This window comes from Scardinius erythrophthalmus (assembly GCF_964197995.2).
Source record: "Scardinius erythrophthalmus genome assembly, contig: HAP1_SCAFFOLD_697, whole genome shotgun sequence".
In the NCBI taxonomy this organism is placed as follows: Eukaryota; Metazoa; Chordata; class Actinopteri; order Cypriniformes; family Leuciscidae; genus Scardinius; species Scardinius erythrophthalmus.
In genome coordinates, this window is record NW_028295924.1 from 1 (window position 1) to 20,027 (window position 20,027).

Below are 20,027 nucleotides of genomic sequence, written 5' to 3' on the forward strand. Positions count from 1 at the left end.
ACAGTCACATACCCCACGGTTGAGTGCTCCCTGTCATCCAGTGTGGAGGTTCCACTTACTGCAACCTCAACAAAACTAAATCCTCAAGAGGAATTTGGTAATTCACAGTGATGAATTTATCCATGTACAGTATAAAAAAAAATCAGTATAAATGTTCATTCTAATACTGATCAGTTGACTTTTAATTGTTCCTTATCTAAATTATCCCTTACCGCTTTATTTTTGGATTTTCTTTACAGAAAAAAATATGGAGAGGCTCTCTGATATTTTGGCGTCATGTCCTTCTGCTGTTCAGCCTCAAAGTAGCTCTGCATCATCATGGTCTGTTCGGCAGCAGAAAGCCTCAGAGCGCTGGAAAGAAGCAAGACCATACCACCTAAAATGCCTTATTTCAAAAGAGGCTGTTGGTCATCCCCTGTGTTACCTTTGCAACGAGCCTGCTGTTATTAGGTTGGTTTTCATTAATACCAAACTTCAATTACCCAGGGTGGGTTTGCTGAGTGCCCTGCTTTATAGGCTAAGATACATGTCTTTTGGGATGGGAGAAGACTTAGATACCCAGATGAAAAACACATTAATGAGAAAAGTAAATCTAGGACCTTCTTGCTGTGAGGTGACAGTGCTAAACACTGAGGCACTATGCAAGAATCCTATACAATAAAATCGAACCTAGTAAAAGTGAAATAGCTTAAATAGAGTGTACAGTACTTTATATGAGTTATTCACCTGAAATAATGTATTATATTATAATATTGTTTTATTTTCTCCTTAGGTGCAGGGAGTGTCTTCCTGAGGAGTGGTTCTGTGGGGACTGTGATGTATTGCATCACAAAAAACATCCACTCCACAACAGGGAATGCGTGATTCGTGGTTTTTTTGAAGCCATTCCTCCGACCACACGCATCATTAAAGGGGAGGATGGATATTGCACCCATGAGCAAGGTACGTTCTCACGAAAGCTTTAATTTTGCTGTTCAATGTGTGTCTGCAGACAGTTACAGATAATCTAAATTATTGGTTTTCCTTCTTTTTGCCAGCTTGCATTTTGCCAACTGTGAAGGTGCCAGACTGCTCCTGTGGAGGCACAAACTTCACTGTGTTACCAGGCAAACCAGTGATTTTAATTACCATCAATGGTAAAAAAAAATAAAATAAAAAAAAATAAAAATAAAATATATATATATATATAGTAGATTTGATGTTTTTCACACTAGTGTGCTGTGGCATTGTGCTTACAATTGCAGAAGTGACAGAACATATGGAATAGCACATGGTAATGTTATTAACTGAAACAAAGACAGATGTTTTTTTTTTGTCCTCCACAAAGAAAAAAATTAATAGCATCTTTCCAGCATGATGTCCAATCAACACAGCAGTGTGGAATTTAGTGAATCTGAAAATATAAATGTGGGATTATAGAAACTTGTGCAATGTCTCTCAACCATTCACAATGTGCATAATGAACTAAGTGTTGTAAAATTAAGTATGTGGTAAATGTGTATTATATTTTTAATTGTTTTTTTTTTTGTTCCAAGGGCGATTTGACTTGCATCAGCCACTGTATGAATGTCAAACATGCCAGCAGCAGTGGACCCCTGACTTTAAAGACCTCCTAAGAAGTGGATATTGGCCAGCCTCCGTCACCAATTCCACACTTTATACAATGGACCTCTTGACCTCCTTTCAGGAACTCAAGATCATCTCTCCGGGATTCTCCAGACAAGCCTTCGCAAAGCTGCTGGAACATCGCACTAAGTGTGGAGGAAGAGTAAGTGTAAATGTTATTACCATTTTATAAAAAAAAATTCCATAAGCAGACAATATCAAAATACTATTTCATTCTATATATTTTCCAGTCTGGACCTATCAACGGCGATGCACTGCAGCGCAGCTTCTTAGAGCTTTCATATGCATCATTTGAGGAAGACCAGCTCTGCTGTAGTGCTCCTTTCACCTGCCCAGCCTGCACACCAGAAATGTTGGCTGTTTCAGCAGATGGAAACAGAAAGCTATATCGCTTTCGCCGAAACGGAAGGTGATCTTTCGTCCAGTCTTTTTATTGATTTATTTTCTTACTTCATATATTTCATGAATGGATTTTCTATTTTTCTTTCTTCCTCAGCTCTGATGATCCTGGCTTTTTTGAGGGGCTCTTTGTGGCTGAAGACAGCGCGGTGTCTAGATTTGTCGACACCATACAGAAAGCAGTGAGAAATGCAAGTTGACAAAATAGTTGTTACAATAATAAACATGACCCCCCACTTCAATTACTCCTGCCTACCAATTACAAAATCAAATTGAGAGAATAAATGCCATATATTGAATGACACCATTGCTTTTATTTGATTTGTCGTGTTTGTTTTGTGTGTCATAGACACAGGGAAGAGGCACATGTGGGGACTCCCAGTGGACAGCAGCGAGGGAAACTTCAAGGAGGGCTTCAAAATTGGATGAAGAGGGGATGGAGGTTGCTGTGTGTCGCCATGGGTTCCTTTTGAAAGCCCTTAATATGTACAGGGGGGAGATATTTGCCTACCCTCTGTACCTTCAAAGGGAGCTCATGCCAGCCAAGGCACAATTCTTCGCAATGGACGTGGCATGCAAATACTGGCCATACCTGGAGAAAGTTGCTAGTGTCCTTCCTGCTCTTCAGGAGCTGACCACTATGAAACCCTTTCTCAGTGTAATGCATGCTCGAGCCCATGCTACTAAGTGTGAGGTGTGTATTATATTTTGGCATCATATGTACATTTGTAATATTTACAAGCACATTAATAATATGAAATATAAGTTAAGCTACACTATATTATCTTGTCTTTTTGCATAACTATTTCTTGCATGGAATGTAATGCCCTTTGATGCAAATTGTGGTTTGTGATATTGGGCTATATAAATAAAATTAAATTGAATTTCTTCCACCCTTTACTAACAGATTAACTGGAGTGGTAGGAACCAGGAAGGAGCAGGGACAACCGCTGGTGAGGAGGTGGAGCAAGTGAACAGCTACCTCTCACGTTGTGCCCTGACGACCAAATATATGTCCAAAGCAGGTGATCGGAGTTTGCAATATTCGTGTATACATTTTTTTAGATTGATCATCATAACCTCATTATTTGCTTTCAACAGCTCGGGTGGACATGCTTACATTGCATGCAATGGGGTGGAACGAGAAAAAAAATCTCTCTTTACATCAGGCACTTTCCACAAGATATGTGAAGGTAAGTCTCCTATTAATTGTTTTGTGTGTCCTTTTGTTGTGTTTACTTGGCCTGTTGTTAATCATACAAAGTTTTAATCCTTATTATTGTATAACTGTTCATCAGACTTGTCAGAGACTCAAGGATGAGACTGCAAGGCTAGCTGACCTAAAAACAGAGCTAGATTGCACAGATGAAGTGGTGTCACAGTGGCTATCTGATGTAAAAGAATGGGCAGCTGGTGGTAAGCATGACCAGATAAAAAAAACAACAAACATCCCTTCCTACAATCTAAATTTTATGTCTGATATTAAAGAGCAGCAAAAAACAGTAGGCGGATCTTCATCTAATGTGATGCCACATTTATGTCAGGTTTATTAGTATATTCCAGTTCCCTGCAGGAAGTGCACATACAAAGTTTAAATAAGTTGGATTAAAAGGTTTTACGTGAAATTCAAGCAGAGAAACGGTTCTGTGTTGTTTTAACAGTGAATTTGCTTTCACTATATCTTCTACAGAGACACCTGATACATCTCATGCCAGTCAAGGCACCACACACAGAGGACTTCAGCAATCAATTGAGGGGCTTTACCTTAGTGTGAGGCACCGGAAGCGAACCCTCTACCGTCAGAATGGTATAACTATAATATAATAGGTTGATAAATTCAGGCTATGTATGCATCCTATTCCACCAACATGGAATTAGCAAAAAATGTAGTAGCACAGTTCAGCTCAATCATTGAATTCTGTTCTTTAAATGACCAGTCTGTAGGATTTAGTGGTATCTATCGGTGAGGTTTGACGATTGCAACCAGCTTACCTCACCTCTATCTTTCCAAGCTACGGTAGCCGACGAGAAAATGTGAGAGGTACTAAACCCAGTGTTTGTTTGTCCGTTGTGGGCTACTGTAGGAACATGGAGGTGCAACATAGCGGCCTCCGTGGAAGGGGAACGTATTTAAAACTGCCCATTCTTAATTAATTAATGCACAATTATTATTTTCAGGCAATCATGAAAAGTGTGTGTTAGTTAGATTCCCCCCAAAATGTTACACACTGGACAATTTGTTTCCCATGTCAGTCTACATTATAATTTTCACATACTTCAATAACTGCAGCTTTGCTTTTCAATTTTTTGGTGCTATAATTTTTTTCTTGTTGAAGAGTTCTGTCAAAAACCTCTGCCTCTGTACTTCATGTCTTTCTAGACAGCAGCAAGTTTCGCCATCGCCTTCGAAGGAAGCTGGCAGAAGACAAAAAACTCCTTCTTCAGGAGATACAGAAATACAATGATCTTGTACTAGAATCGGCAACAAGCATTGACGTAGCTGTGGTGGAGCATTCCCTAACTGGAGAGAGCAATGTGTCTCAAATATGGCCGTGGGAGGTTCATGGCAGTGGTATGTCTGTTTTTAGACGCTTCACAGGAATTTATTTACAGTTCTGCTTTATAGAGCATACTGAATTAAGGCATGCATGTTACATATTGAGTGTTGTAATATTAATTTATTTTAATGGTGTATTTTCAGTTTTCTTATGTATCAATTTGATAAAAAAAAGTCAATGTTTGTAGTGATTATGCAAGATTGTCTCATGTGTACATATAACTGTTATTGATTCTTAGCAAACATTTCAATCAAGAAACGAGTGCACGACCAAGTGATGTTAACAAGGCGACTGCATGAGGAAAGAAGCATTTTGGTGTTGGAGATGGCACAACACTGCACGTGGTCGCAGAGCCTGGCAATGGTTCTCAAGAACAAGTTGGCTGAGGAGGGTAAGTTTAATTAAAACCCTGTCCATCTAATGTGTTTAAAAAAAACATACAAAAAAACACATCAGTCACAGAACTTGGATGGAGTAGAACGGTTATGGCTCTCTTTGCCGTGGTCCTTTAGGATATACATAAAATGGGGATTAAAGTTGTTACTGTAGCTATGGTAACAAGTCAGTAAGGCTATAAAGATTCACATTTGCTTGAAAGATGTGCAGATTTGTTGTACTCTGTCTGTTACTGGAAAGCGGAAATGAACAAAAGAATTTGAACATTGGAATTTGTGTCCTGGTGTGTTACATGGGGTTAGCATAACATCAAGATTAATCTTATTATTATCTCCTCCAGTCAACATAGAAAACCTTGCTGGTCAGCAAGTACCAAAATATGTTACCTCAGCACAACTGTAGTGAAGAAGAAAACTGTTAACTTAAAACAGCTATCAGACATATATATGCTGCTTTGGGCCTCTCTACATAAAGTCACCTCAGTGAGCCATGTTGCCTTAAGTTGTTTTATACAGAAGCTTGCCTGGTCCCATGTCGGCGATACACATAAAAATGCCAATCATCCTGCTATGTAGATATGAATTGGTGATATCTTTTTACTCCATTTAAGTTATTTGGCCCAAACATAAATGATCACATTCATCTAATCTTTCCTAATGATCCGCTAGCTGGCCGCCCCATAAGCATGCTGTCAAAAAAAAACGCGTCTCTGTAGGCAGCCTAGGCTCTGAGATCTGCACACAAAAACAGTTGCGCTCACCACCACTCAAAACCAAAACAAATAGTGTTCCAACCAATCACGGCGGGTGTTGTGAGGTTTTGCGCTCGTGCACGGCTGCCTATGACGGCTGCACGCAAAACTCACAACACCCACCCCTGTCTGTGATTGGTTGGAACACTATTTGTTTTGGTTTTGAGTGGTGGTGAGCGCAACTGTTTTTGTGTGCAGATCTCAGAGCCTAGGCTGCCTACAGAGACGCGTTTTTTTTTGACAGCATGCTTATGGGGCGGCCAGCTAGCGGATCATTAGGAAAGATTAGATGAATGTGATCATTTATGTTTGGGCCTGAAATCACTGATACAACCTTTGATATAGTTTGTCTTTAATGTAATCTCGTTTGTATTTTGAGACGTAGACCAGGGAAATGAGGGACTTTGCTGTCTCTTGAGAAGAAGACTGTCAGAGGTGTCAGAAAGGTTCCAAGTGGTCCTCCAACAGTACAAGACTGCCTTAGGTCCTGAGGCCTCTGTCCTTCTACATGTTGAAGAGGAAGATCAAAGTGGCCTCAGTAGTCCAGACACCAGTGAGGATGAAGAGGAAAACACAATTTAGGTCATTCATTTATTAATATTATGTATGTTTGTTTTTTGGAATAACCCCCTGTTACTGTTATTCTTAATAATGTATTTGTGTATTTTATTAATGCTTTACACACCTTACTTATTCTAAAACAGCTGAAATTCACTCTCTTATCCTAATTCTTGCTTTTTTGTTTTTCTGTATTTCCCCAGATGGAAGCTGCACGAAGGACTATGTTGAAGGAAATGGACTTGCCCTATATCTGTGTATTATTAGTATGCTGATTGATTAACCACATCAAAATCTTGTTAAAAATTCAAACTGTGTCTTTAGATTTTCCAAGCAATTTAGTTAGCACATTGCACAGTTCATTGAAAATGCACAAACTTCTCAGTATAGGTGCACCAATCTTATCCAAAAATGTAAACTTTGCATGTATGATATTACCAGATGTAATTACTGGGCTCATATGATATCAGGGTAGTGTATACTCTTTTAAGAGAGACTCCCCTTAATTGTGGTGACCCTGTGACCTTTCCTTTTGCACCAACGTTAGGCCAAACTTTTGACTTGCATACAACAAATGTTATGAACCGATTTCTGTAATTTGCTGAGCAATGAATCATGTCATGTTGACCTTATGACATTCCCTGTAGCACAATCATTAGACCAGAATGTAAAATTGAATATTGTCTAATTGGGCAGATTGCCATGAAATCTTGTAAGCACATGAAGACTTTGGTGACCTCATGACAGTTCCTCTATCATCACATTTAGGCCTTAATGTAAAAACTCATTCTTGATGGCATTTCTCAAAATTCACTTATTCTGCGGTACAGCAGCAGTGTCTGTCAGTCTATGTCATTTTGTTTTTCCCCAGAGGAAGCTGCCTATGGATTACTACTTGATTGAGTGTATATAACTGTTGTGTAACTTTATTTTATTGCAAAGATGCATTATAGTATGTAACAGAAAAACACACCGTTTTTTATTTTACGATTATAATTTATATTGTATATTATTACAGTTGACAGATGACTTAATTCTTTGTTCTGCTGGAGCTTTTTGCAAGTGAACTTACAGTAACCTCACAGTCCAGTGTTTTTAAATACAGCCTTATGGCTTGTTTGAAATATGCATTTGGTGTATTTTCACTGGTATTGTTGTGAAAGACAAGAAATAAAGTATTTCCAAAGATGAATATTTTGTTTTTACTTTTTCATACTTTATTGAAAAACAATATTTTATATTTTTATAGTTGATAAAAAACATCACACTGTGGAATCTTGTTTACAGATAAACTGTTTAACAGTTTAAACTGTTTAACATCAAGCATTATTAATTAATTACTTTAATGCATGTCTTTTTACTTATTTTCAAACAATCAACCTTGTTTGTAATTAAACCAGATCTATCACAATAAGTAATGTGTATCTGTTAGGTGTATATGTTACAGTTTTTCTCGATTGCTGAAACACTATAACTATGGATATGAACTCAAATTTCAAATACGCAAAATACGTTTATCAAAAAGCACACCCTTTTCCCCAAACTATAAACACTACTCCCCAGTTTTGACACATGAGTCAGATTTGTTAAACTTTCACTGCAAAACTTTACACACATTATCCATTTATCATTGCCTACACAATGTTGTAATTTATAAAGCACTACACAAAGAGTCAAAACTGATCACACAGCAATCAGAACCTTCAACAGATCGATGAAACGGATAAGTTGGGAGGGGGAGGAGAAAGGGAAAGGGCAAAGAGACAAGCATTCTCAGATGAGATTTGTGCCAGCTCCCTAGGTGGGGTCATCCCTCTGTTCCCACAGCTCTATGTTACCACGGCCCTATGTTCCCTCTGCCCTATGTTCCCACATTTCTGAGAATTTTTTTTTTACTGAAAATTTTTAAAATTAGGTTCTATGTTCCCACAACCATATGTTCCCACAGCCTTATGTTCCCACAGTCCTATGTTCTCTCAATATTTTTCTAATTTCAAAGATTTTTCTCAAAATGAAACTCTAAGTCAAGTCATTTTATTACCACATTTAACCCTCAGGAAAAGGTCAGGAGAAATCTGTCAGGAACTCTATGATCCCACATTTCTAGGACATTTTCAAAATTGAGTATTGTGTTCATACATTTCCCTATAATTTCAACAGCTAGTCTATACTACTACAGCTAGTCTACACTACAGCTATTCTACACTGCTACAGCTAGTTAGGGTTAGGGTTAGGGTAACCCTAACCCTCTGTGGGAACAAAGAGCTGTGGGCACTTAGGGCTCTGGGAACATAGGGGTGTGGTAACACAGGGCTGTGGGAAGATATGCACGCTCCCCCCTGTAGAGACGTGCCATTGAACTTGTTACTAAGCGTACAAATCAGCGTCCATACTTGAAGTTCTTCCAGTTTTCAGAGTAGGGTTAGTTTTAGGGTTATAAAATTGTATCTTTACTATATACTCACCTAAAGGATTATTAGGAACACCTGTTCAATTTCTCATTAATTCAATTATCTAATCAACCAATCACATGGCAGTTGCTTCAATGCATTTAGGGGTGTGGTCCTGTTTAAGACAATCTCCTGAACTCCAAACTGAATGTCAGAATGGGAAAAAAGGTGATTTAAGCAATTTTGAGCGTGGCATGGTTGTTGGTGCCAGACGGGCCGGTCTGAGTATTTCACAATCTGCTCAGTTACTGGGAATTCACGCACAACCATTTCTAGGGTTTACAAAGAATGTTGAGACATTCAGATGGTAGAGTCAGAATTTGGCGTAAACAGAATGAGAACATGGATCCATCATGCCTTGTTACCACTGTGCAGGCTGGTGGTGGTGGTGTAATGGTGTGGGGGATGTATTCTTGGCACACTTTAGGCCCCTTAGTGCCAATTGGGCATCGTTTAAATGCCACGGCCTACCTGAGTATTGTTTCTGACCATGTCCATCCCTTTATGACCACCATGTACCCATCCTCTGATGGCTACTTCCAGCAGGATCATGCACCATGTCACAAAGCTCGAATCATTTCAAATTGGTTTCTTGAACATGACAATGAGTTCACTGTACTAAAATGGCCCCCACAGTCACCAGATCTCAACCCAATAGAGCATCTTTGGGATGTGGTGGAACGGGAGCTTCGTGCCCTGGATGTGCATCCCACAAATCTCCATCAACTGCAAGATGCTATCCTATCAATATGGGCCAACATTTCTAAAGAATGCTTTCAGCACCTTGTTGAATCAATGCCACGTAGAATTAAGGCAGTTCTGAAGGCGAAAGGGGGTCAAACACAGTATTAGTATGGTGTTCCTAATAATCCTTTAGGTGAGTGTATATATCAACAATCTCCAACAGTTGAAACATACATTATACTATATTTAAATGATCAAGATGAAAAAAAAATCACGAGGCTATCAGGTCATTGAGTATATTTGACTGTTATTGTAGTTGTAGAACAACCATCAGGGCTGTCTCCAATGTACACTATTTACATTTTTTTTCCAACTGCTTGCACACATTTTCAAAACTATGTCACCTTTTTTCAAAACTTTCCCAAAACTGCACACACAAAATTGTATGTAGTCTAGTGTTTTGAAAAAAGTGTTTTATGCTATTGAAAACAAGTCAAAGGCTTAGAAATAGTTTATTGTTTTTGGAGATGTGGTGTGAAGTTTTGCACTTTGAGTGAGAGGTTTCAAAAAATCATGTGACATAAAAAAAGATTTTGTGTGTATAAGCAGTTGGGAAAAAACTGTATAAACTACAATTCCCACGAGAGACGCGCCATTGATCTTACAAAGTGTACAAATCAGTCACCATACTTGTAGTTCTTCTGGTTTCCCAACCAGGAATAATGTTATAAAAAATGTGTCTTTACTTTTCTATATTAAGTAACATACATTATACAGCCGAAACATACATTAGGCTATATTTATAGGCTATATGATTAGGATAAAAAAAAAAAAAAAAAAATCGCCAAGACTTCAAATCTGTGGTTTTAGCTAGGCTACAGTAGACATGAATTCAAGATTGTCGGCGGGAGTTATGCTACCCTACAAAGAGCGACTTAAAAAAAATAAATTATAAAAAGTTTTATTTAACATTATGTTTATTTATTTATTTATGGCCTGCAAATGTTTTACCAACTGATGAATGTAATAAACTGCCACTTATAAATATGTCAGCATTAGATGCAATAAGTATACAAACAATATCCTAATATAAATTACAGTAAAGAATTCCAAAATGTGTGAAATAGGCTACTCTCCTGATCAAGACCTTCTCAATAAATCAATATTTGGCTTTTTAACTACTGACAAAAACTGTTCAGTTCTAGAAGATAAAATCATATATTTTATTTGGATGAATCAGTCTGTTTATCAGATTTACCAATTGCTATAGTTTGTTTGTGCTGGTCAAGAATAGATACAATTGAACTGCAAGCAAAAACTTGGGGCCACTGTTTCAAATATGAGTGGCTCCTCCCCTAACAAATGTAACCTCACTCCAATTTTATTATAAAAACTTGAGAGCCCTGATTAAATTATATATGCTAACCTAAATTTTAATTAAAAAAGAATCCACTTCATCACATATAAATATGCTCAATGTAGTCTGTTTCTTTTGTCTCAACCACTTCATCCTCATATTGTTATCATTTTGAATTAAATGTATGCATGGAAAAGTAAAAACAAAAATGATCATCTTTTGCAAGTGTTATTGTAGTGTATTTGTGTTCTTTCACAAAAATACAAGTGAAAATATTCCAAATGCTTATTTATTGCTTAATTACTCACTAGAGGCTTAAAGAATGATCAAACAAATTTATTGACAAGGTGCATAACAAATTGAAACTATATAGTCTTTGGCAATTGGACCACATCAAGACATCATTCTTTTAAGAGAAATGCATGATATGAAAAAGGGATCTCCCCTACATGGAGCCGACACTGGTGGTGGTGAAGGGGTGAGTAGCAATGCTGAGATCTGGATGAATGTGGAGCTCTTCTCCTGATGACCACAGTGGAAGGACCTACTGTATGACATGATTGGCTCAAGAGGGTTGAGATGAAAATACATTTGGTTTAAGACATAAAACACCCAGTCAGCTGATGAGTCAGTAGAGAGTGAGAGAGACAATGTAAAAGATATGATATAATGTGCGAGTATAAAGAAGGACAGTCTTATTTGTTGAACTTCATATTTTAGCTTCATGTCAAACAAGCCATAAGGTTGTATTTCCTAACAGTGGACTGTGAGGTTAAGTGAACTTGAAAAGCACAGAAAACAGAACATGAAATCAAATTACACGTCAACTGTAATAAAATAACAGTGCAATTTATAATCATGAAATATGAAACATGCTTTTGAATAACATCTGAAGAAGAAAATTCAGTTGGATTAAGTACATTTCTAGAACATTCCCTTTCGAGATTAAACTCCAGGTCATATTCTTGGAGATGTTCCCCTTTTCACTACTACAGAAAGATGAGATATGACTTCAAATGCAGCACAGAAACAATTTAATAAATAGGCTGAAACCAAAATGGAGTTCTTAATATACATTTTATTTATTTTCATTATTTTGGAGTGAATCCTTTGGCTGCCAGGAATGGGCCCACTGCTCACCACTAAAAACAGAAGGGATTTTTTTTCTGTTACTGGTTGGGGTTTGCAATAAACTTAAAACATTACCGAACATGTCTTTTATAAGTATAACAGTTTCATTTTCCATCTATGAAGAACCACCACCTTCATGCATGCAGTAATGGTGGTGGTCCTTCATAGATGGAAAATGAAACTGTTATACTTATAAAAGACATGTTTGGTAATGATGTGTGCTTTAAACTTGTTTAAAAGGCTTGTTTAATCTGAAACAGAACAGATTAATAAAAAAATTGTAGCAAAAAAAAAAGTTTAAGTAAATAAATAATGAATGCATTAATTCATAAAGCAGAAGAACAGAATAATACATACCATACTGGACAGGGCTCCCAGTCAACCAGCATTTCTGCTTTGCCCTAATGTAAGAAACAAAAAATAAAATCCATTCTTAGCAAGGCTATTATGTCTGATTATAGGCATTGAGTTTCATTGATTTTCAGAAGACACTCCTTCATAAACTGTCATTCAAAAAGACTGAACACATAAAAAGCATCTACCTAACAATTATGGTATGTATAATATGTATTTGCCAAAACACACGGAGGTTTCTAAATCCTATATTACACTCTGCATACTGCCTACACTCTGCACTTCCTTTATGACTGACTAACCTTTCTCACTCTTTCTCTTAATACACTCCTGATGGGGAAAGCCTCTAGGCGAGTGTGGTAGGAGCAATCTGTGAACATCAAAAACACATTTCAAATATTTCTTAGATAGTTAGATTAGAAACAAAATAAACACAACCATGAAGACTTAAGTAGTGACCAGACTTGCAAGGATGACAAGTGATGTTTATCACTAATCAAAACATGTATCATGGAACCAAATTACTCTCGGTTCCAATGTGGTATGCTTGCTTGAATAACCATACTACTGCTAAGCCACAGCTCACAACTAAGAACACTGCTGCTACTTCTACTACTTGGCAATGCATTTTGGTCAAATTTGACTAATTAAGCCTGTTGGATTTTATAGCATGTCAATTGTAATAATCTCAATAATACTAATCATTCCTATTCTATATCTATTATGAATAATCATGGTTACGTGTGCTACGCTAGACTAGCTGGACTGGTCACAACATTTACATACAGTATTGCTGCCCTGTTGTTGATTTGACTGCTTGTATTGTACATATTGTATTTATTTGTAAGTAACTTTGGATAAAAGTGTTTGCTAAATAATTCATTAAATAAATAAAATTGTGACTACCGGAAATTGTCTGTTGTAGTAGTTAAAAAAAAATAAGCGATTGAACTAAAGCGAATTAACAGGGGTTAAGTTGCAATGTTTAGCAAAGTATGAATCATTGCTTTTACATGCACTTACTCTTTTGTGGCCTTTTCCTTTCAGGCATATGCCTTGGTCCCCCTGTGGGATATAAGATTACAGTCCAGTCATATATCCACTCAGAAAAAAAAACAAAAAAAAAAAACATTTACAATAATTAGACAAAATGCACTTTGTAATGTCTTTTCAACATAAATATGTGTCCCTGGTGTGTCTAGACACCCCTGAAATATGAGAAAAGACCATCCTCCCAGTTAATGTGTGTGCAAACACACCGTTTAATTTGGCTCCAGATTTTACATCACATGCAGGCTCATTGGAAAATAGTAATCATAGTAGGCTTTTAGAATACTCCATCTAAAATTACCTGTTTCAGACACGGTCTGCATAAAGGACCAGTTCAAGATAAATAAGGACTTTTTTAGGATCATGCAAAGCTACTCTAGTGGAGTATCAGAATAAAAATATAGAACAGGGCTGCGTTCTCCGATAACGTTGTCTCTTAGCGTGCTACGATGACTCAAAAGGTACACCTTAAATACAGGTATACCTTTCCTACGTGTGTTCTTCGAACTATACCTTAGGATGTTGCTTAAGGTAAACCTTCTTAAGTTCGACCTTAGCAGGCGCTGTCCATGGTGGAGGCGCTGAATAGGTTGATATCGATGCCTCGATGATCGATTGTGCGCTCTTTCCTTCACAGCGGTATAGGTAAAGAAGTATTGAGAAAACAATGTTCTTTATAAAGAAGCGTTTTAGAAATAGTACAAACTGCATTTATCAGGGCTCATTGAAATATGTACATGCAGAAATAAATATGAGTATGTGTTTATAATTTAGCAAGTGTGCAATCCCAAACCCTTACGGCCATAAGTGTGTTAATGTTCTCCACAACGTATGCTGATTATCCACCAGCCATGTAGCTAGTTGACATACACTAACTGGCTCCGCGGACGGCGCCGTCTTTGATTTAAAACAAGTAGCCTACTCGCTGTCTTACTGCCATAGCTATAAAGTTTGTGTAAACTCATCTTTCTTTATATAGACTCCTAAGCCTTTTCTGTCAAATGGTTCGCCAGCTGATGTGCCTTAGGATAGTAATTAAAAAAGCTAACAACCATTAGTGTATGGAAACTTTATTAATGAAAACACTTCCATACACTAGGTGTAGGCTGTAACAACTTAAGTATTTTATGTGTAAAATTTTAAAGTAAAGTAAAAATGTAATTTTAATACTAAATCAGATTTTATATTAAATGTTCATATACAATTGTCTATGTGTAATTAAACTGCGATGTATAAAAGCTTTTTGCGTAGTGGTGGCCACTAGCGGTATGAACCGTCAGCAGCGATAAGGTATAGCTAAGAGCGCTCCAGACCAACCTTAAGAACGTATGACTTACAGAAGGTATACTTAACTAAGAAGGTTTCGGAAACCACGTATTAACGATAAGGTACTTCTTAAGGTACAACTTAAGAACGACGTAGCGTTAAGGTAGTTTCGGAGAACGCAGCCCTGGAAATTAGCATAATAGGTCCCCTTTAAATTCTATTTCAGTAATTAATTTACTTATTAGAGAATCTGCTTGACTAATGAGTTTCATTGAGTTTCATAGTTACCAAGCTATGGTAACAGTTATCAGAACCACCAATAATTACCCTAATAATAATAATAGTAATTCATTACATTTATATAGCGCTTTTCTGGGTACTCAAAGTGCTTTACATAGATGGGGGAATCTCCTCAACCACCACCAATGTGCAGCATCCACTTGGATGATGCGACGGCAGCCATATTGCGCCAGAACGCCCACCACACACCAGCTTACTGGTGGAGAGGAGACAGTGATGAAGCCAATCAGTATATGAGGATGATTAGGAGGCCATGATGGACAGGGGCCAATGGGCAAATTTGGCCAGGATGCTGGGGTTACACCCCTACACCCCACCGCACCCTACTTTTTCGAAGGACACCCTGGGATTTTTAATGACCACAGAGAGTCAGGACCTCAGTTTAACGTCTCATCCGAAGGACGGACAAACATTATTTACATACCTGACTTTTTTTTTTTTTGACTTGCGACTGTGCCCCTGGCTGACCCTGTGAAGACAGCTGTGGGTTTGGAGAAAGAAAATTACTCATATACCAAATAAATCTTTAACTTATTATTTAAAATTCTTGAAGATCACAACATTGCACAAGTGTGGCAGTACATGTATTAATAGGTGTAAAGTACATGCATTCTTATTGCGATTGACTTAAGGTTGCTCCATTAACTCCACGTGTTTCATTTTCTCGTTTATGTCCATCCTGTTTGTGATAATCCTAATTTGTTTCAACAAGCGCTGATCTTGCGCTGACTTGTTCAGGGAACGCAAGGGGTGGGAGAATGGTTAAGTGTTCATGGGACACTGACATTCCCAATTATTTTGAATATTCGAATTATCCTAATATCTTTAATAATAAAAATTGGCCTAGTAATTTCAGCATTTGATTAGTAGTACTTATTTTACTTTTAGATTTTTAATAGACTCACAAAATTCCTTCCAACAGCCCTAGTACAGAATCAGATAGACCTATCATCTATCTAATAATGTAATATCAGATAAACTTCTAGCAGATTATCCATTGAAAATGAGAACCCTGTAGGTGTTGATACACAGGGCAACTTTTTGAGCAATGTTGCAGGGCAATGTTGCCGTCAACAGGCAACCAGATGAGACAAAGGGCCCACAACCCATCTAAATTATCCAGATAGAAATGTGTTGCCCATTTTCAATGTGAAAGTGCCCAAGGAACAATCGCTCGGCAAGATTGCCCAGCAACATTGCTCAAAAAGTTGCCCTGTGTATCATCACCTAGTGAGTTTTACTTTATCAAGCAGCAAAAAAGTTATAGCATGGTGAGTTTGAGTTCATTTCGTTGAAAAGAGCCCTAACCTGCATCAAGCTCTATGGGGGAAAAACACTGGAAGTCAAGTAAAGTTAAGGTAACCCATGGGTCAAACACTTTTGGACTTTACAAATATAAACTGTAACTCTTTAAATTTGTTCTAATTACCTTGCCTCTCCGTGGATTCCGCCTGCTCCACTTGCCCCTCCGTGGATTCAGCCTGCTCCACTTGCCCCTCCGTGGATTCAGCCTGCTCCACTTGCCCCTCCGTGGATTCAGCCTGCTCCACTTGCCCCTCCGTGGATTCAGCCTGCTCCACTTGCCCCTCCGTGGATTCAGCCTGCTCCACTTGCCCCTCCGTGGATTCCGCCTGCTCCACTTGCCCCTCCGTGGGGCTCGCCTCGCAGGGTGTGAGCTGCAGAGTAATCAGCTGATCCTCATTGCCACTGGAATCCTGGGTCCATCCTGTGCAAGTTAAACAAGTGTTGTGTTTTGCTTATTTAAAACATAGAGGTTAACCATAAGCTTGATCTGTACCTGTTTTAACTGTTAGGTAAATGTGTTTGAATAATATATACCACATTTTCCCCAACCAGATTTGAAGGCACTTTTGATTGCAAGAGAACTATTGAGAGTCTACTGGATGTATTACGGTAGATATCTGTAATATATTTGATTGATTTTCTATGACGATAACCAATACAATATATCTTTAAGTCAGGAAAATAAAACCCAGAGTGCTCATAATATCTATTCAAAAAATGACAAGTATAATGTTTGTTTACAGACTGGGTCAAACTATTCAGTTAAGACTAGACTGCGTGCGCTAAAAAACTTTGGGCTTTATGCCTCAGTTAGTAGCAGTGTAAGTTTGTGGTGTATCCACAGCAAAAATTTGACGGTTTTCTTTTTCTCTGTGTTATTTCCTTTAATGATCTACATTTTAGCACTGTCCTCGATATTGTTTCAATGAGTATATATAGATTCATTATCATTTGATTCATTGACCCAGTGACCAAAACGGGTCTTTGCAAATGTAATGTGTTCAATTAGTATGTCACTACAAAAAATGCTGTGGTCAGTGTGCCTAAACATTAAAAATATGGTTGTATGTGGGCTGAAAACAGAAATGAAATATGGCCCCTACAAAAACATACCAAACATAATTCTACAGTTGACAGTATATGCTTGAATGCACTTAACTCTGGGTGCCAAATCCCATTGTAGACCAGTGTGCTGCATGCTATTAATACAAACAGGGCTCAATACACTTAGAATCTACATGTCTGAGTATCTGCAGTTGCAAGAAACTACTGTTTTGAAAGTTTACTTCAATTCCCATAATCATTTGCCAGGTGTGAATTTTTATGTTTTTCTACCCATTTGCGTCTACATTAAATGTGTTGGTAGAGACGTCACATAGAGTAGCCTATGATCATACAAGCATTCATCAGCAGAAAAAAAGAATGATTGAATTTAAGTTTTAGGGGTGAGACATTCCTTTAAGATTTAAACATTAATAAAATATTTTGAGTACTCAACACAAGTTGTGAACTGTGACTTTAAGACAGTGCATGCATCTCACCTTCACAAAGGTATTCATAAAATGAACCTATCTTCTGTAGGTAGTCCTGGGCAAAGGTGGAGAGTGTGCAGCGAGGCGTTAATATTTCGCACTTAATTTCTTTTTTTTTGTTCTCCTTTCCTAGTAGCAGAACTGGTTTGTAGCCAATGGCATGGAGTTTCTCAAGCTGCAATGACAAAATTGTGTGTTTGCTGTTTTAAGTAATAGAAAAACAACATAAAAAATAAGTAAGAATATTAATTTAAAAATATATAACTTTATTAATGACAGCATTCAGGTTACTGCCATTCAGGCTTTTTAACCTAATGGTGAGTTTAGCTTTATGTGCAAACAGCTCATACAATAGAAGCAAAAAACAACTATATATAGAAAAACAGTAAAAAGATGAATCTGACACCATGAGGGTACCTTTCATATAACTTTATATAAATATTTATTTTTGTAACATTAGTAGCTCGGGTTTTGCACCTACATTGATAAGATTATGTAACCATTGTGCAACTGGACAATGACAATCTAAAGATTAATTATAAATAAAGGCAGAACCTTAGTGATTATGTGACCAAATGGTTCATGTGTTATTTCTCATCCACTCAATAAGAAAGTTTGATTATTAAATTGCACCTGTAATTCTGTCATAATGCATGACTGTATATGTTATGAACTCAAGAATTCCTGAGTTTCAATTCTATTTGCTGTGTTCAAATTTTGCTCTGGTAGATCATTTAGGTATGTGATGTATTACGGTGAAGATGTGATAACTTTATGGTTGTATTACCACCACTAAAATAAAAACTACAAATCACAATTACGTGTGCCTTCAAAGTTGATAGTTAAATTATACTTTTAAATTGATTCTGATGACACAGGGAGGACAAAGTATCATTGGAAAAAAAATATTCAAATTTATCTATATTGGCAAAAAATAATGCCTTTCTGACCTTGCGCTGGCATGCTCAATAACAAATGGTACCACTGAATGTACTTCTTAGATGATCTGGACAGTTTACTGTCATGTATAAAATTGTACGTACCATGATATTGGCTTCATCCTTGATGGATGCAGTGTTGTGGTTTTTCTTACGACCAACCACCCATTCCTCTCGCTTCTCATCAAACCTCTGAAGCTTCTTCTTGAGGCGCTGCTTCAGAGGCTGCTCCTTTTTACAATGTGAGCAGATCTTTTGAGCACAAAATATTATCCCCTGACAAAAGGGGCAGATCTTTTTTGTAGACCCCCCTGGCATTATAACAAACTGTCAGATACAGACAGACAGTCAGATACAGACAGACAGAAATACAGACAGACAGAGTCAGATACAGACAGACAGACACAGTCAGATACAAACAGACAGACTGACAACGATGGGTAAGACAGACAAGTAGACAAAGACAGACAGGGAGGAAAGAAAGAGCAATAGATAAAGACTATGAGATAGATAAAGATTGAGGATGAAAGAGAGGATGTAACAGAGAGGATGTAAGATATAGAAAATAATGAAGAGATAGAGGTTGGCTCTTAAAAGTGCCTTTGGGTTTTGAAAATAAGGTTCGGATAGGTTCGACAGGTGATATGTTTGACAGGATCTGCAGGGAGAACAACAGAAAATGTTAATTATGTAGTGTTATGTTGATATAAGATTTAAAAAGTGTACCCAAATAGTGAGTGATTCCCATTTTCTTGTAAATGCTTAGGATAAATAAATACAGATTCACGTTGTTCCTATTTCCTGTGCTACTGTTAAAAGTCACGTAACATTTTTTTTCCCAGATTTAAAGGCAGCGTTATGTGCAGTATAACGTTAGACCAAGTGATAATATTGTTATTACTAACACATTACAGTGACGTTGTGTGTGAACCACGATGATCGAGAGAAAATCACATCATCTAAATATCCCCAATTACTATTCCCCCAAAAAATTCTCAATAAGCAGTTACACGTCCAAAATAAAATTATGAGTATTTCCACATAAAAAAACACATGTTGTGATATATCACAACATGTTTTTTTTTTATGTGGAAATACTCATAATTTTATTTTGTATATATACATCTAGAACCTATATCTAGGCTTAGAACATGTTTTTTTTTTTTATAAACTCGTAATTTTATTCATTTTGGACGTGTAAATAATGCTTATGAATTCATCTTGCTTATTAGACTGTTGTAAGCGACTTACCGTGGTGGAATCGCGCTGGGCAATGGTTTCTCCGATGGTCGCACACAGTGACGTGTTGCACAAAATTGCGCCAAAATATCAATCATAATTAAAAAGTACAGTCTTAATATTTTATATCCGT

At 37.3% G+C, this 20,027-nt stretch overlaps 2 protein-coding genes across 2 annotated transcripts; one reads left to right on the forward strand and one right to left on the reverse strand.

The window, feature by feature from the left end:
- The first annotated feature begins 9 nt into the window (after positions 1 to 9).
- LOC308686723 (uncharacterized protein) lies at positions 10 to 7,478 on the forward strand. The gene is made up of 16 exons (XM_081395159.1): positions 10 to 97; positions 240 to 450; positions 773 to 942; positions 1,038 to 1,136; positions 1,536 to 1,768; positions 1,857 to 2,035; positions 2,123 to 2,216; positions 2,375 to 2,719; positions 2,933 to 3,050; positions 3,127 to 3,218; positions 3,324 to 3,441; positions 3,716 to 3,832; positions 4,406 to 4,597; positions 4,822 to 4,974; positions 6,116 to 6,312; positions 6,492 to 7,478. Exons 2-15 carry the CDS (start codon positions 248 to 250, stop codon positions 6,310 to 6,312), a joined length of 2,310 nt encoding a protein of 769 aa, XP_081251285.1. The 5' UTR covers positions 10 to 97; positions 240 to 247; the 3' UTR covers positions 6,492 to 7,478.
- Positions 7,479 to 11,797: 4,319 nt separating this feature from the next.
- Positions 11,798 to 19,680, reverse strand: LOC308686724 (uncharacterized protein). Its single transcript, XM_081395160.1, has 8 exons — positions 18,761 to 19,680; positions 17,727 to 17,892; positions 16,310 to 16,606; positions 15,305 to 15,361; positions 13,288 to 13,329; positions 12,567 to 12,634; positions 12,268 to 12,311; positions 11,798 to 11,921 (listed from the first exon to the last, which is right to left on the reverse strand). Exons 1-8 carry the CDS (start codon positions 18,971 to 18,973, stop codon positions 11,858 to 11,860), a joined length of 951 nt encoding a protein of 316 aa, XP_081251286.1. The 5' UTR covers positions 18,974 to 19,680; the 3' UTR covers positions 11,798 to 11,857.
- Positions 19,681 to 20,027: the final 347 nt, after the last annotated feature.

Bases quoted from the DNA above. Each gene is read 5' to 3' on its own strand.
- LOC308686723 (XM_081395159.1), top strand. From the start codon at position 248: ATGGAGAGGCTCTCTGATATTTTGGCGTCATGTCCTTCTGCTGTTCAG. The intron at 451-772 runs GTTGGTTTTCAT...TTTTCTCCTTAG, and splicing joins AACGAGCCTGCTGTTATTAG to GTGCAGGGAGTGTCTTCCTG. The intron at 1,769-1,856 runs GTAAGTGTAAAT...TATATTTTCCAG, and splicing joins GCACTAAGTGTGGAGGAAGA to TCTGGACCTATCAACGGCGA.
- LOC308686724 (XM_081395160.1), bottom strand. From the start codon at position 18,973: ATGCCAGGGGGGTCTACAAAAAAGATCTGCCCCTTTTGTCAGGGGATA. The intron at 16,607-17,726 runs GTGAGATGCATG...TAACTTGCACAG, and splicing joins TTATGAATACCTTTGTGAAG to GATGGACCCAGGATTCCAGT. The intron at 15,362-16,309 runs GTAATTAGAACA...CCAAACCCACAG, and splicing joins GGAATCCACGGAGAGGCAAG to CTGTCTTCACAGGGTCAGCC.